The sequence below is a fragment of the Symphalangus syndactylus genome, chromosome 1, assembly GCF_028878055.3.
Source record: "Symphalangus syndactylus isolate Jambi chromosome 1, NHGRI_mSymSyn1-v2.1_pri, whole genome shotgun sequence".
In the NCBI taxonomy this organism is placed as follows: domain Eukaryota; kingdom Metazoa; phylum Chordata; class Mammalia; order Primates; family Hylobatidae; genus Symphalangus; species Symphalangus syndactylus.
Window position 1 is genome coordinate 110,565,011 of NC_072423.2, and position 14,040 is coordinate 110,579,050.

General features: G+C 56.5%; 3 protein-coding genes across 10 annotated transcripts; 2 read left to right on the forward strand and 1 right to left on the reverse strand.

Annotated features, from left to right (window-relative positions):
* Positions 1-16: 16 nt before the first annotated feature.
* Positions 17-3,848, reverse strand: CYB561D2 (cytochrome b561 family member D2). Of its 4 annotated transcripts, none has more exons than XM_055276653.2 (4): positions 3,715-3,848; positions 3,130-3,281; positions 2,644-2,681; positions 17-1,471 (listed from the first exon to the last, which is right to left on the reverse strand). In XM_055276653.2, the coding sequence occupies exons 2-4, from the start codon at positions 3,254-3,256 to the stop codon at positions 968-970; spliced, it is 669 nt and encodes a 222-aa protein (XP_055132628.1). In that variant the 5' UTR covers positions 3,257-3,281; positions 3,715-3,848; the 3' UTR covers positions 17-967. The 4 variants fall into 4 exon arrangements, with proteins under 4 accessions (XP_055132628.1, XP_055132624.1, XP_055132646.1 ...); XM_055276649.2 differs by having other exon boundaries at positions 3,706-3,828; XM_055276671.2 differs by lacking the exon at positions 3,715-3,848 and adding an exon at positions 3,404-3,673.
* Positions 3,652-7,199, forward strand: NPRL2 (NPR2 like, GATOR1 complex subunit). 3 transcript variants are annotated; one of them, XM_055276175.2, is made up of 11 exons: positions 3,869-4,112; positions 4,665-4,756; positions 4,854-5,022; positions 5,193-5,301; positions 5,676-5,812; positions 5,904-6,001; positions 6,123-6,159; positions 6,276-6,369; positions 6,445-6,562; positions 6,788-6,930; positions 7,016-7,199. In XM_055276175.2, the coding sequence occupies exons 1-11, from the start codon at positions 4,035-4,037 to the stop codon at positions 7,081-7,083; spliced, it is 1,143 nt and encodes a 380-aa protein (XP_055132150.1). In that variant the 5' UTR covers positions 3,869-4,034; the 3' UTR covers positions 7,084-7,199. The 3 variants fall into 3 exon arrangements, with proteins under 3 accessions (XP_063492483.1, XP_055132150.1, XP_055132169.1); XM_055276194.2 differs by lacking the exon at positions 3,869-4,112 and having other exon boundaries at positions 4,119-4,774; positions 4,859-5,022; XM_063636413.1 differs by lacking the exons at positions 6,788-6,930; positions 7,016-7,199 and having other exon boundaries at positions 3,652-4,112; positions 4,665-4,774; positions 4,859-5,022; positions 6,445-6,781.
* Positions 7,200-8,976: 1,777 nt separating this feature from the next.
* ZMYND10 (zinc finger MYND-type containing 10) lies at positions 8,977-13,884 on the forward strand. 3 transcript variants are annotated; one of them, XM_063636442.1, is made up of 12 exons: positions 8,977-9,511; positions 9,763-9,875; positions 11,143-11,259; positions 11,377-11,430; positions 11,549-11,686; positions 11,787-11,875; positions 11,975-12,075; positions 12,427-12,599; positions 12,856-12,981; positions 13,065-13,186; positions 13,298-13,423; positions 13,512-13,884. In XM_063636442.1, the coding sequence occupies exons 1-12, from the start codon at positions 9,004-9,006 to the stop codon at positions 13,585-13,587; spliced, it is 1,743 nt and encodes a 580-aa protein (XP_063492512.1). In that variant the 5' UTR covers positions 8,977-9,003; the 3' UTR covers positions 13,588-13,884. The 3 variants fall into 3 exon arrangements, with proteins under 3 accessions (XP_063492512.1, XP_055132303.1, XP_055132310.1); XM_055276328.1 differs by having other exon boundaries at positions 9,267-9,511; positions 9,767-9,875; XM_055276335.1 differs by lacking the exon at positions 11,975-12,075 and having other exon boundaries at positions 9,267-9,511; positions 9,767-9,875; positions 12,341-12,599.
* Positions 13,885-14,040: the final 156 nt, after the last annotated feature.

Here is a 14,040-nt window from a genome sequence, read left to right on the forward strand (position 1 = left end):
CATGTTCAACTGCAAAGTTAGACAGGGACTTGATTGTCTCCATGGTAACTCCAGCTGGATAAGAAGCCCATTGCCCCAGCTCCCCACCACCACCACCACCACCACCACATGCGCACTGCAAGCAGCCTTCCAAGAGCTATTGCCTCAGACTCTTACTCCTTTTTTCTTTCCCTCCGAACCCCAATCTCGGAGGCCCTCTGTCCCTGCCTAGATCTGATGATAAGGGCCTCTCCATCAGAAGGCGCTGTTCTTACCCATAGTTTACCTCTAAGACAGAATGCTCAGTTCTTGCCACACCTGGAGACAACTCACCCCCAGCTCCCATCCTGTTATTGTATGTATCTAACCCCCACAGTCTGGAGATTCCAGCACAGTAGGCAGCTGGGGGACAGAAAGGACACACAGCTGTACCATTCACAGCTACAGCTCTAGGGCCTGCCAGGGCCCGGAGTGGCCTGGGAGGCTCAGCAGCTAGATCCTGGGGATTTGTGTGCTAGGAGAGCTTCAGCCCCTCAGGGAGCAGCCTGGGATCGGGGGCGGGGGTCCCCATCTTGCCCAGCTGCCCATTTTCCCATGCTGATGGCATTAATAAGAACCATCCCCAACTCTGGGCTGCTTCTCCCATCAATCTTTTCAGTCATTTTTTTACAAATTTTTTACTTTTTTTCTCTCCTGAAATTTCTGGACATACAGTACAAGTATGAGCTGCCTTGCAGGAGAGGCAGTCTTGCAGCCCCAGCTTCATCCAGACACATGATGCGTATGTTCCTCTGGGACGACAGAGAAAGGGGAAGGAAATGGGAGGCACTCCAGCATGAGGAGCAGGAATTCACACACGGGCCTCCAACTGCCCAACTGTCCCAGTGCCTGAGGTGTCCCCTGACTCAGCGGAGAGAGTTCAAGAGGTCCCTAGCCCCAGCTCCTACATGGAGGGGCAAATCCAGGCTTCCCCTAGGCTGGGAAGAGCTCATGGTTGGATCCTCTTGCGGTATAGGTAGGCATTGCTCACCTGGTTCATAATGACCAAGCTGGTGAGGACAGGGCATAGTACAGCCAGGTACCAGGCTGCACCAGTGACAGAGGCAGTGAACCAGAGTGAGCACATGCCCAGCAAGAGGCTGGCACTACCCAGCAGGTAGCCCACCAGCCCAGAAGTAGCATGGTATAGCTTGAGCTTCGCCAGGGGCCATCGGGGCAGCAGCTTGGGGTAGAGCAGCCCCACCCCACCTGAGCACTGCAGTCCTGCCCACAGCACGGCCAGCAGCCCTGCCTGCCCATGCCGCGTAACCAGGTGGGCTTTGCCAAGCTGCTCTTTGTGGAGGATGACAAGGCCGAGGCCCAGCAGTGCACACAGCAGGGCCAGCAGCTGCAGCACCCAGTGGCAGCGTGCTCGGCCCTTCCGTGAGAGGGAGTGCAGCAGCGAACTCTCAGGAGAAAACACCAGTAGTGCCTCGGTCATCAGGAAGGAGAACTGAGGAAACAGGGGATGGGAAGCTCAAGTGAGGGTGCTGCCCCAGAAGAGGGGAAGAGGGCTTTATGTAACCCTCAGCTGCCAGTGAGTCTGGGCTGATTCCCCTTTTTCTTTCTCTCCTCACTGACAAGACTATCCATTTGGTGGGGCAAGAATGGAAAACCCCATCTGGGATGATATATGTGCCCTGAATAATCTCCACACTTCCTCCTAGGTGCTAGTCTGAAATGTCATCTGTGCTATGTTACCAAGCAAACACAGGGTTTGAGATGTGGCAGTTATAAATGATTCATAAGCTTTGTTTCCCTAACGTGGGGCTGGATACAATTTCTTGGCAAGAGCTGGCCACATGGGTGCACTGTTTCGGGGAAAGTTAGGTGCATCACCAGAAATTGAAGTAAAAAGGGACAGAGGTACCTCCAAATGCAATGTCTCAGCTTTCTGCCTAGAGGTGGGTGAAGCCTCATTGTGCTTAGACAAATCCTACCCATTTGACCTGGGTCTTAATTACTCTGATTCAAGCCTTTTTTTTTTGGAGATAGTCTCTCTCTGTCACCCAGGCTGGAGTGCAGTGGCATGATCTTGGCTCACTGCAATCTCCGCCTTCTGGGTTCAAGCGATTCTCCTGCCTCAGGCTCCTGAGTAACTGGGATTACAGGCACCTGCCACCACACCTAGCGAATTTTTTTTTTTGGGGGGGGGCGGGGGTTTGGGTTTTTTTTGTGTTTTTTTTTTTTTAGACAGAGCCTTGCTCTGTCGCCTAGGTTAGAGTGCAGTGGCGCGATCTTGGCTCACTGCAACCTCCGTCTCCTGGATTCATGCGATTCTCCTGCCTCAGCCTCCCGAGTGGCTGGGACTACAGTCGCGTGCCACCATGCCCGGCTAATTTTTTGTATTTTTAGTGGAGACGGGGTTTCACCATGTTAGCCAGGATGGTCTCAATCTCCTGACCTCAGGTGATGTGCCTGCCTCGGCCTCCCAAAGTGCTGGGATTACAGGCATGAGCCACCGTGCCTGGCCTCAAGTCTGAAATATATACCATGGGCAGGAGTAGTTAGAGCATGCAACTCTTCCAAATAGATATTAAATGTGGACAAAGATTCAGAGGCTGCCAGGGCCACCAACCATGCCCATGCTCCCACCCCTAAGAACTGCCCAGGCCCACTACTTACAGCCAAAGACATAAGCACCGGGTGCCAGGAGAACAGGCCTGGAATGAGAAGAGGAGGCCTCATGGGGCTGAGGCAAGAAGAAACCAGCCATACCAATCCTTAAGGGCTAAGGAATACCAGCAGCCCATCACCCAAGGAGGTGCTGCCAAACTGTGAGCCCCCTCTTGCTCTGCAACAAGCTGACCCCACACCTATCCTCTCTTCCTGGCCCCTTCCTGGATCAGAGGCCATGCTTTGCCACTCCTCTGGCAGTCCTCCCTCCTCCCCTTACACCTCCTGAGAGGCAGCCAAATGGAGCACCCAGGCAAGGAAAGAGAAACCAGGAATTCTGTGTTCCCTGGCCACACCTACCTGCTCCACCCCACTCATCGCTCCGGCACAGAATTCCCTCAACCAGCCAGGCCCGTTCCCGGGAGTCCCACTGCCCTTCCTCCCCAGGAAAAGTGGCCCTTCCCTTCCCAGAAGTCAGCTATGAATTCTACTTACTGGAGCCAGGCCTGGCAAGCACAGCCACAAAGATGGTAAAGCCCAGGGCCACAAGGTGGGCGGCAGCGCCAGAAGCAGTACGCAGAGCTCGGTAGATGTGTGACTCGGTCTCCGCAGAAAGGGCCATGGTCAGCCGTGCCAGTGGTTGTAGCCTGAAAGCATAGTAGCGTGGGCCAGGGTCTCAAGTGCCCACTGTTCACTCCTCACTGGAGAAAAGGCTGCAAGGCAGGAATGCCACCCTCTTCCAATAAGTTATGGTAGGAAAGAACAGTACCAAGGCCAGCACCAGGAATGGTCACAACATGCCAGTCGAGGGCCGGCGGCCTGTCAGCGTGTACCCATGTCTGAACTGGTACCAATCGCTGGCCCGCCTTCCAGGTAGGATGCGCAAAGCCATGTAAGACTACAAATCCCAGCGTGTACCACGCCGTCGCCGGCAGTAGAGCCAGCTGGGAGGGCGCGGAGCACTATGGAAATTGTAGTTCCCTGCTGCGGTCCCAGTTACAGCGTGAATCCTTTAGCGCACCGCCTCCCCAAATGCTGCCGGCATGCTGCCCCTCCACGCTAGGGACTTGCCTGCCTCACCCGCAGCGCAGATCTGATGCGGTGGTTTCCTCCAAAGAAAGCGGGATACTCCGGGCCCTGCAGCGCGCACCGCCGCTCCGTCACGGAGCCGCTTTACTTCCGGGTGCGACGTCTACCCACCCAGGACTTCCTGGGACGAGCCCCCCTCCCAGCCACGCCTCTGAGTCGCGCTGCGCAGGCGCCATTGGGCAGAGGGCTTGGCAAGCTTGCGTGACCAGCGCGACACAGGCCTCGAGGCTGTCTCTGACAAGTGTTCACAGGAGGTGGGGACGCCTCTGCGCGAGGAACGAGGAGCTACGGGCCTGGGCCCGGCTATTGCCATGGGCAGCGGCTGCCGCATCGAATGCATATTCTTCAGCGAGTTCCACCCCACGCTGGGACCCAAGATCACCTATCAGGTGCCACCCGGGCTCGCGGGACTGGGCGGGGAGAGGGACGTTCTCGAGAGCTCAACCGGCTGCCTGAAGGCAGTAGTTTCCCGTGCTGCACGCAGGCATGCTACTTCATTCGCAGACAACTGTGAGGCTAGAGGATAGTCAGACCCAGGCCCCCGGCTCCCAGTGTGGCAGGGAAGATATACGTCACATTGGCAGTGTTTGTAGGATATCGGGCTGTAGGGATCCGGTTGGGGGGTTCCAGGTCCCACAGAAGGTGAGGTGGGTGACCCATGAGTATCCCTGAACTGAGTGAAGAGTAAATGACACATGGGAAGTTTAGATAAGGGAGGAGAAAGTGTTCCAGGTAGAGGGAACAGCATATGCAGAAGCCAGGAAGGAGGTGAAATCGTAGCGTGTGTTTGGAAACAGAAAGAAGTAATAGGCCTGAGTGGATGGGAGAGAGGGGAACACTGGACAAGAGGACTTGGGCTTGGGGGGCGTGAGGAGGTCACCATTTGTACTACACCCAGTACAGATGTCCACTGAGGGGCCCATTGCCACTCCCCTCCCCAGGTCCCTGAAGACTTCATCTCCCGAGAGCTGTTTGACACAGTCCAAGTGTACATCATCACCAAGCCAGAGCTGCAGAACAAGCTTATCACTGTGTGAGACCCTAGCTCGGGGTGAGCGGTGGGTGGCAGGGGTTCTCCCAGGAGGAGGAAGGGACAGGCTTGGGGGCCTGACTGTGTTCCAATTATCCAGCACAGCTATGGAAAAGAAGCTGATCGGCTGTCCTGTGTGCATCGAACACAAGAAGTACAGCCGCAATGCCCTCCTCTTCAACCTGGGCTTCGTGTGTGATGCCCAGGCCAAGACTTGCGCCCTCGAGCCCATCGTTAAAAAGCTGGCTGGCTATCTGACCACACTAGAGGTCTGCAATGAGATGGGCTTGGGTTTATGGACAGGCAGAGTTGGGGAAGGTATTCCCATGTCTCCAAAGTCCCCCAAACCTGGGACCCTGCCAACCAGCTCAGGACTCAGGGGAGCCAACAAGCCAGGGGTCCTGGGATGTGCCCACCATGCTTTCCATGCTCTATCTAGCTAGAGAGCAGCTTCGTGTCCACGGAGGAGAGCAAGCAGAAGTTGGTGCCCATCATGACCATCTTGCTGGAGGAGCTAAATGCCTCGGGCCGGTGCACTCTGCCCATTGGTATGGCCAGCCTCTGCAAGGACAGCAGAGGGGTAGAGGAGAGATGGGAAAGTGAGCCCAGCCAATCGGGGAGAAGGACAAAACTCATGAACACATTGGTGGGCAGGAAATAGCCATGGGCTGAGGTGCCTATGTCCAGGTCCAATGCATGATGGAGCTGGGACTAGGGGTAGGGGGAAAGCAGAGCTCTCCAGCTCTGCCTCTTGAGCAATTCCTTCCCCTTTGTGGGCCTCAGTTTCTCCCTCCATAAAAAGAGAAAGATTAGCCCTACCCAGAAGCACCTGCTTGCCCCAAGGGATGCTGGGAGGCCTGGATGGTAATTGAGGGCCTCTTGGAAGAAGTGGCACTGAGGATACAGATGGGGCCCCCTGCAGATGAGTCCAACACCATCCACTTGAAGGTGATTGAGCAGCGGCCAGACCCTCCAGTGGCCCAGGAGTATGATGTACCTGTCTTTACCAAAGACAAGGAGGATTTCTTCAATTCACAGTGGGACCTCACTACACAACAAGTATGCCATCCCTCCCTGGGTATCATGACCTGGGGCTGGCCACAGCACTGGCCTCATCCTGTTTCTTCTGACTTTGTCCCACTCTGCCCAGATCCTGCCCTACATTGATGGGTTCCGCCACGTCCAGAAGATTTCAGCAGAGGCAGACGTGGAGCTCAACCTCGTGCGCATTGCTATCCAGAACCTGCTGTGAGTGGGCCTACAGTCATAACTGGTACAAGGTCACCAGCCAGGGAAGACCTCAGGGGCCCTGAGTGTGAGGGTTGGGAAGGCATGGTTCTCAGAAGCTGAGCACAACTCTCTCTCTCAGGTACTACGGTGTTGTGACACTGGTGTCCATCCTCCAGGTAGGTGAGTTGGGTTTGGTTAAGTGGAGAGTGGACCATGTGGCTGGACCAGATCAGGGCTGCGTCAGCTTCCCAAGCCCCTCACTCAGGCCCCTATGCCTTCTGCTACCCTCTAGTACTCCAATGTATACTGCCCAACGCCCAAGGTCCAGGACCTGGTAGATGACAAGTCCCTGCAGGAGGCATGTCTATCCTACGTGACCAAGCAAGGTAGTGGTGGGCTCTGGGGGAAGCCATCTTGGGGAGGGCAGGGCCACATGGTGAACTGATCCCTGGCACCCACAGGGCACAAGAGGGCCAGTCTCCGGGATGTGTTCCAGCTATACTGCAGCCTGAGCCCTGGCACTACTGTGCGAGACCTCATTGGCCGCCACCCCCAGCAGCTGCAGCACGTTGATGAACGGTCAGAGAAGAATTTGCTGGGGCATTTGGGAGTTACCTGAGGGAAGCTAGACCCTTTATGTCTCTCAGGAGCCCTGGGTCATGGGGCACTGCCAATCCAAGCAGGCTTCCTGGAGATGATGGGCTACAGAGACAAAATTGAAGGGAGACTACAGGAAAGGGTTGGCCTGCCTGAAAGAAGGCCTGGCCAGGGCATCACCCCTCTGTCCTCTGATCCTCACCCTAGGAAGCTGATCCAGTTCGGGCTTATGAAGAACCTCATCAGGCGACTACAGAAGTATCCTGTGCGGGTGACTCGGGAAGAGCAGAGCCACCCTGCCCGGCTTTATACAGGCTGCCACAGCTATGACGAGATCTGCTGCAAGACAGGTGGAGGCAGGCGGGCAGTCAGGGTGGGTTCAGGGCAGGGTGGCCAGGCCAGGGCCACTGACCTCTCCTCCACCACCCCACCCAGGCATGAGCTACCATGAGCTGGATGAGCGGCTTGAAAATGACCCCAACATCATCATCTGCTGGAAGTGAGGCTGGTAGTGGCTGGATGGACACATTGCTGTGGGTAGTCCCTCCTACCAGGAGGCTTGTCATACTGTCTAGAGGTTGACTCTTAGTTCTGTAAATAAAGACATCCATTTCAAACAGCCTTTATTGAGTGCTGCTTCTGGGCCAGCCATGGGAGACCCAGCAGTGAATGAAATAGCCATGAGCCGTGGGCTAGATCGCCATCTGGTGGGCAGGACTGACAATCGACAAGTAAAAGTACCGGTTAATTACCAAAAAAAAAAAAAAAATCGTCCTGATGCCCTGACTCACCCATAGCCCCAGCTGCTCAGGAGGCTGAAGTGGGGGGATCACTTGAGGCCAGGAGTTGGAGGCTACATTTAGCTGTGATCCCATCACTGCACCCCAGCCTGGGTGACAGAGCAAGACCCCATCTCAATAATAATAATAATAATAATAATAAATAGACCTAGAAACAAATGTAGCCAGGTGCGGTGGCTCATGCCTATAATCCAAGCACTTTGGGAGGCTGAGGCAGGCGGATCACCTGAGGTCAGATGTTCAAGAACAGCCTGGCCAACATAGTGAAACCCCATCTCCACTAAAAAAAAAAAAATACAAAAAATTAGCCAGGTGTGGTGGTACGCACCTGTAATCCCAGCTACTCAGGAAGCTGAGGCAGGAGAATCACTTGAACCTGAGAGGCAGAGGTTGCAGTGAGCCGAGATCATGCCACAGCACTCCAGCCTAGGTGACAGGAGACTCAATCTCAAAAAAAGAAACAGATGTGATCAAGAGTGAGTTGGGTTGGAGGCAGGGACTGCTCTGGATTAAATGGCCAAGAAAGGCCACGCTGAGGTGTAAACTGAGCCCTGAAGGAAGAGTATTCTAGGCAAAGTGCAAAATCCTGAGGCAAAAACCTCTTTGGAATGTATGAGGGAGGTCCAGGGAAGCAAGGATGAGAGAAAAGAATCCAAGTCCCAAGGTACAGGAGAGGGCAAGAAGTAGATCTTTTTTTTTTTTTTTTTTTTTTTTTTTGAGACGGAGTCTCGCTCTCTCACCCAGGCTGGACTGCAGTGGCGCGATCTCGGCTCACTGCAAGCTCCGCCTCCCGGGTTCACGCCATTCTCCCGCCTCAGCCTCTCCGAGTAGCTGGGACTACAGGCACCCGCCACCACGCCCGGCTAATTTTTTGTATTTTTAGTAGAGATGCGGTTTCACCGTGGTCTCGATCTCCTGACCTTGTGATCCACCCACCTCGGCCTCCCAAAGTGCTGGGATTACAAGCGTGAGCCACCGCGCCCGGCCAAGAAGTAGATCTTGCAGAGCTGCTAGTAAGCGGCATCCCACCTAATATTTTGAGGGCCAGAGGTAGCCACAGAGCCCCTCTCATGCGAGGGAGTAATGTCTATACATTTTTTTTTTTTTGAGACAGAGTCTCCCTTTGTTGTCCAGGCTGGAGTGCAGTGGTGCAATCTTGCCTCACTGCAAACTCCACCTCCTGTGTTCAAGCGATTCTCCTGCCTCAGTCTCCCAAGTAGCTGGGACTACAGGTGTGTGCTACCACACCTGTCTAATTTTTGTACTTTTAGTAGAGACAGGGTTTCACCATGTTGCCCAGGCTGGTCTCAAACTCCTGACCTCAAGTGATCCGCCTGCCTTGGCCTCCCAAAGTGCTGAGATTACAGGCGTCAGCCACCGCGCGCGGCCTGATATACACTTTTAAGGCTCCAGGCTGTCCATGAGGATCAAGCGTGGAAGTAGGTCTACAGAAGAGGCTGCCGCAGTTAACCCATGACAGGTGATGACAGTCTGGACATAGGGAGGATGGAGAGAAGTCTTGCGACCTGGCAGTATTTCAGGAGCCAACTAGTGGAGCCGGGACGCGAGAAATAGAGGAACCAGGAAGCCATAAGGAGGAGGAAGAGCAGCGGGTGGGTCAAGATGCCACAGCCTCAGGAGGGGCTGTTGGGGTCGGGGTTAGCCCTATCCCTGTGCAGGAGAACTTGGCGTCCGAGGACAGAGTCCAGACCACAAGGATCTGGAGCTCAGGAGAGACTCGTGGGCCACCGCCCGAGAAAGCGCTGGGAATCCAAATACTATGGCGATTGGCAGCCGCGTAGGCGAGGCGGGCTGGAGACCCGCCCGGATTTAGGTGTGAGCCACCTCCAGGGGCGGGGCCCAGGCCGCACTGCGCAGGCGCGGCTAACCCGTTTCCATGGCTGCGAGAACTCACGCTCCCCAACCGTCCCACAACTGTCCTGTCCCAGACTTTGGCACCGTCGGGGTCCGTCGTCCCCGAGTGTGTCAGCATCCCCACCCCGGCTGCTGCCCGGGATCCGCCGGACCCCGGCCTCGATATGGGAGACCTGGAACTGCTGCTGCCCGGGGAAGCTGAAGTGCTGGTGCGGGGTCTGCGCAGCTTCCCGCTACGCGAGATGGGCTCCGAAGGGTGAGGCACCCGGTCAGGCGGAGTCCCGGAGTCATCGTCCTTGAGTGGGGGAGCTGGGGCCTGACTGGGGGGAGGGGCTTGCCCAGTGTGGAGGGGCTCCCAAATGGAGGAGCAGAGCTTTCCGAGACAGGAGTATTACTGCTCCTGAGCCCCCTGTGTCCCCTCAGGATCAGGTTAGGCTTCAATAGGATCCAGCCCCCATCCCCACTCCTAATGCACACACGTGGACCCACATGCACTTACCCTCTGAGGCAGGTGGAACCAGCAGCATGAGAACCTGGAGAAGCTGAACATGCAAGCCATCCTCGATGCCACAGTCAGCCAGGGCGAGCCCATTCAGGAGCTGCTGGTCACCCATGGGAAGGTACCCCGAGGTCACAAGCAGGGTTCCTGCCTTCCCCCATACCTCACCTACTCTACCCCTCAGGAGTCCCCTGTGTGCCCCTCCCCTCTGGCCTGGTACACCTGTCCTCCCTGAAGGGGAAAGAGAAATGTGTTACATGTTTCATTTTGTATCCCTATTGGACGGACTCTGGCACACCAGGTTGGGTGCAGGGCATGAGTTGATTAGGGAGAAAGCTGTAGGTCCTAGAACAGCTTAGGCTTCGAGGGGAAGGCCCAAATGCTAAAGGCATCTGTGAATTGACTGTAAGGCTGGTGGTGGGGAAGGGGTGGGGAGGGGTGGGGAGGGCGGGAGGGAGGGAGGGAGGGGAGATAACTTAACTGGAAGTGGAACTTTGGCATGGAAGGAGGCCACCTTCCCAACATGGGAAGTTAGAAACCAGGGAGATGCCTAGCTGGAACATGGACCAGGGAGTGTCACCAGCAGATGACCTGAGATATCAATTGACCAAAAAAACAAACAAACAAAAAAAGCCAGGCATGGTAGCTCATGCCTGTTATCCCAGCATTTTGGGAGGCTAAGACAGGTGGATCATCTGAGGTCAGGAGTTCAGGGCCAGCCTGGCCAACATGGTGAAAACCTGCCTCTACTAAAAATACAAAAATTTGCTGAGCATGGTGGTGCACACCTGTAATCCCAGTTACTCAGGAGGCTGAGGCAGGAGAATCGCTTGAACCTGGGAGGCAGAGGTTACAGAGAGCCAAGATCACGCCACTGCATTCCAGCCTGGGTGACAAAAGTGAAACTCTGTCTCAAAAAAAAAAAGATCCTTTGCAAGAGAAAGATGGAACTCATACTAGGGGATAGGATAGGAACAGGGCACTGTGAAGGGTCCTGAGTAAGAGTGAGGCCAAGGCACCACAAGAGCTTTGGAGGACCACAGGACAGGGCCTAGAGGGAGGGCATGAGGAGAAGGGCTGGCTTGAAAGGGATGCCTGAATGGCCGGGGAGAGGATAAGGGTGCAGGTGCAGGCAGGGCAAGGCAGTCTGGGAACTGGGCAGGAGCCAGTCACATAAGCGTGAGGGACATCCACAGAGGTGTTGGGAGCAGCTGGAAATGAAGGTCCAAGGTGCAAGAGAGAAGTCAGGAAGGATACTCATGGGGTCTGGGATAGTTTAGGGGCCCAGCAGTATTTGGGATATCTGGGCTGAGCTGAGTCGGGGATGGGAGGGTTGCCAGGCAAAGGTAGGCCCATCTCATCCCTGTCCTTTACCCCACCCTTCAAAGGTCCCAACACTGGTGGAGGAGCTGATCACAGTGGAGATGTGGAAGCAGAAGGTGTTCCCTGTGCTCTGCAGGGTGGAGGACTTCAAGCCCCAGAACACCTTCCCCATCTATATGGTGGTGAGCTGGGCCCCTGGTTTGTATCTCCTCCCACTCCTTCAGAGGGCTCTGGACCGGGGAGGAGAGCTGGTAGCCCCTATCCCTTCCTCAGGCCCTGTCCTTCTCTTTGTCTGACAGGTGCACCACGAGGCCTCCATCATCAACCTCTTGGAGACGGTGTTCTTCCACAAGGTGAGGGACTATCTCTGCCCATGGGCCACAGTTCTGGGTCAGAGCTTGGCAGGAAGGGAGGTTGTGTCTGTGTGGGGAGGGCATCAGACACGGAAAGATTCTCTCCCCCTTTTCCCAGGAGGTGTGTGAGTCAGCAGAAGACACTGTCTTGGACTTGGTAGACTATTGCCACCGCAAACTGACTCTGCTGGTGGCCCGGAATAGCTGTGGTGGCCCCCCTGAGGGGGAGGGGTCCCAGGACAGCAACGCCATGCAGGTGGGTTGAGGTTACCTAGGGTTGTGAAAGCCTAGGTCTGGGTTCCCCAAGGCCTGCGCAGGCAAGGGTGGCCCAGCGTGAACACTGTGTGACCTCCCAGGAGCTGCAGAAGCAGGCAAAGCTGATGGAATTTGAGATTGCACTGAAGGCCCTCTCAGTACTACGCTACATCACAGATTGTGTGGACAGGTGGGCAGTCAAACTGGGCCTGGGCCTACTGTGGAGGGCTGGAAGACCGGGCCTGTAGCCTGCCTCTGCTCACCTCCTTCACAACGTCTCTGCCCCTAGCCTCTCTCTCAGCACCTTGAGCCGTATGCTTAGCACGCACAACCTGCCCTGCCTCCTGGTGGAACTGCTGGAGCATAGTCCCTGGAGCCGGCGGGAAGGAGGTAGGGTCCTCCCCCACCAGCCTAAGCCCCACGCTACTGCTTCAGGATATCTTTTTGATAGAGGGGGGCAGCTTGCACACATGAAGACAAACCCTGTCCCCAAGCCCACTGAGGATACCAGGATGCCTCAGCCAAGGTTGGCCTAGACCTGAGGTCTGCAGCAGGCCAGGCCCATGTGTCCACTACTGAGGCTCACCCTGCTCTGGGGTCAGCAGCACTATAGCCTGGGTAAGTCCCGTGGCCCAGGTTCTCCCACCATTCCCAGGCAGTGGTCAGTCTCCCAGCCCCCACAGTTGGCTCACTTGAAGAGAATTCAACGCCTGCACCCAGTGTGCTGGTTCCTCTCCCCAGGCAAGCTGCAGCAGTTCGAGGGCAGCCGTTGGCATACTGTGGCCCCCTCAGAGCAGCAAAAGCTGAGCAAGTTGGACGGGCAAGTGTGGATCGCCCTGTACAACCTGCTGCTAAGCCCTGAGGCTCAGGCGCGCTACTGCCTCACAAGTTTTGCCAAGGGACAGCTACTCAAGGTCGGACTCCCTCCGCACCAGCCCCCACAGCCCCAGTACCGCCCTCCCCATCCTACCCCGACTGCATCCCTGCTGTTTATCTTTGCCCACCCACCTCAACCCCAGTGCTCTTTTCAGTCCTTGGGCCTCAGGTGACACACCAGCTAGTGGGACATGGGCCCCCACAGGCATGCTCAGCCCAACCCAGCCCCTTCCTTTTCCTTGGCCCCCTGGCCAGCACCTGCATCACACTGGCCTCCATTGGACACCCTTGCAGCTTCGGGCCTTCCTCACAGACACACTACTGGACCAGCTGCCCAACCTGGCCCACTTGCAGAGCTTCCTGGCCCATCTGACCCTAACTGAAACCCAGCCCCCTAAGAAGGACCTGGTGTTGGAACAGGTAGGCACTGGAAAGTTAGCTGCTCAGGACCACTGTCCCACTTTACCAGCACCTTCCTGCCACTCTCCACTTCTCTCTCCTAGATCCCAGAAATCTGGGAGCGGCTGGAGCAAGAAAACAGAGGCAAGTGGCAGGCAATTGCCAAGCACCAGCTCCAGCATGTGTTCAGCCCCTCAGAGCAGGACCTGCAGCTACAGGCGCGAAGGTAAGGCCTGTGGAAATGGCAGGAGGGGTGGAGGGGATGCAGGAGGCATGGATGTGGGCAGGGGTTCCCCCACCTTCCAGGGCCAGTCAGACCTTCCTGACTTTCCCCCAGGTGGGCTGAGACCTACAGGCTGGACGTGCTAGAGGCAGTGGCTCCAGAGCGGCCCCGCTGTGCTTACTGCAGTGCAGAGGCTTCTAAGCGCTGCTCGCGATGCCAGAATGAGTGGTATTGCTGCAGGTGAGGGTATCCTAGGACCTTGGACCCCTAAGCCCTACTCCCACATCCCCCACATGCACTGCCATCCTCAATACCCACCTGCCTGCAGGGAGTGCCAAGTCAAGCACTGGAAAAAGCATGGAAAGACTTGTGTCCTGGCAGCCCAGGGTGACAGAGCCAAATGAGGGCTGCAGTTGCTGAGGGCTGACCACCCATGCCAAGGGAATCCACCCAGAATGCACCCCTGAACCTCAAGATCACGGTCCAGCCTCTGCCGGAGCCCCAGTCTCCGCAGTGGAGAGCAGAGCGGGCGGTAAAGCTGCTGACCATCCCCCTCCTCCTCACCCCAAGGGAAGGCTCGAGACTTCCTGCCCCACCCGGTGGGCAGGCCAAGTGCGTTGCTTCAGCAAACCGGGCCAGGAGGGCGAGGGCCGGATGTGGGGACCCTCTTCCTCTAGCACAGTAAAGCTGGCCTCCAGAAACACGGGTATCTCCGCGTGGTGCTTTGCGGTCGCCGTCGTTGTGGCCGTCCAGGGTGGGGTGTGAGGAGGGGACGAAGGAGGGAAGGAAGGGCAAGGCGGGGGCTCTGCGAGAGCGCGCCCAGCCCCGCCTTCGGGCCCCACAGTCCCTGCACCCAG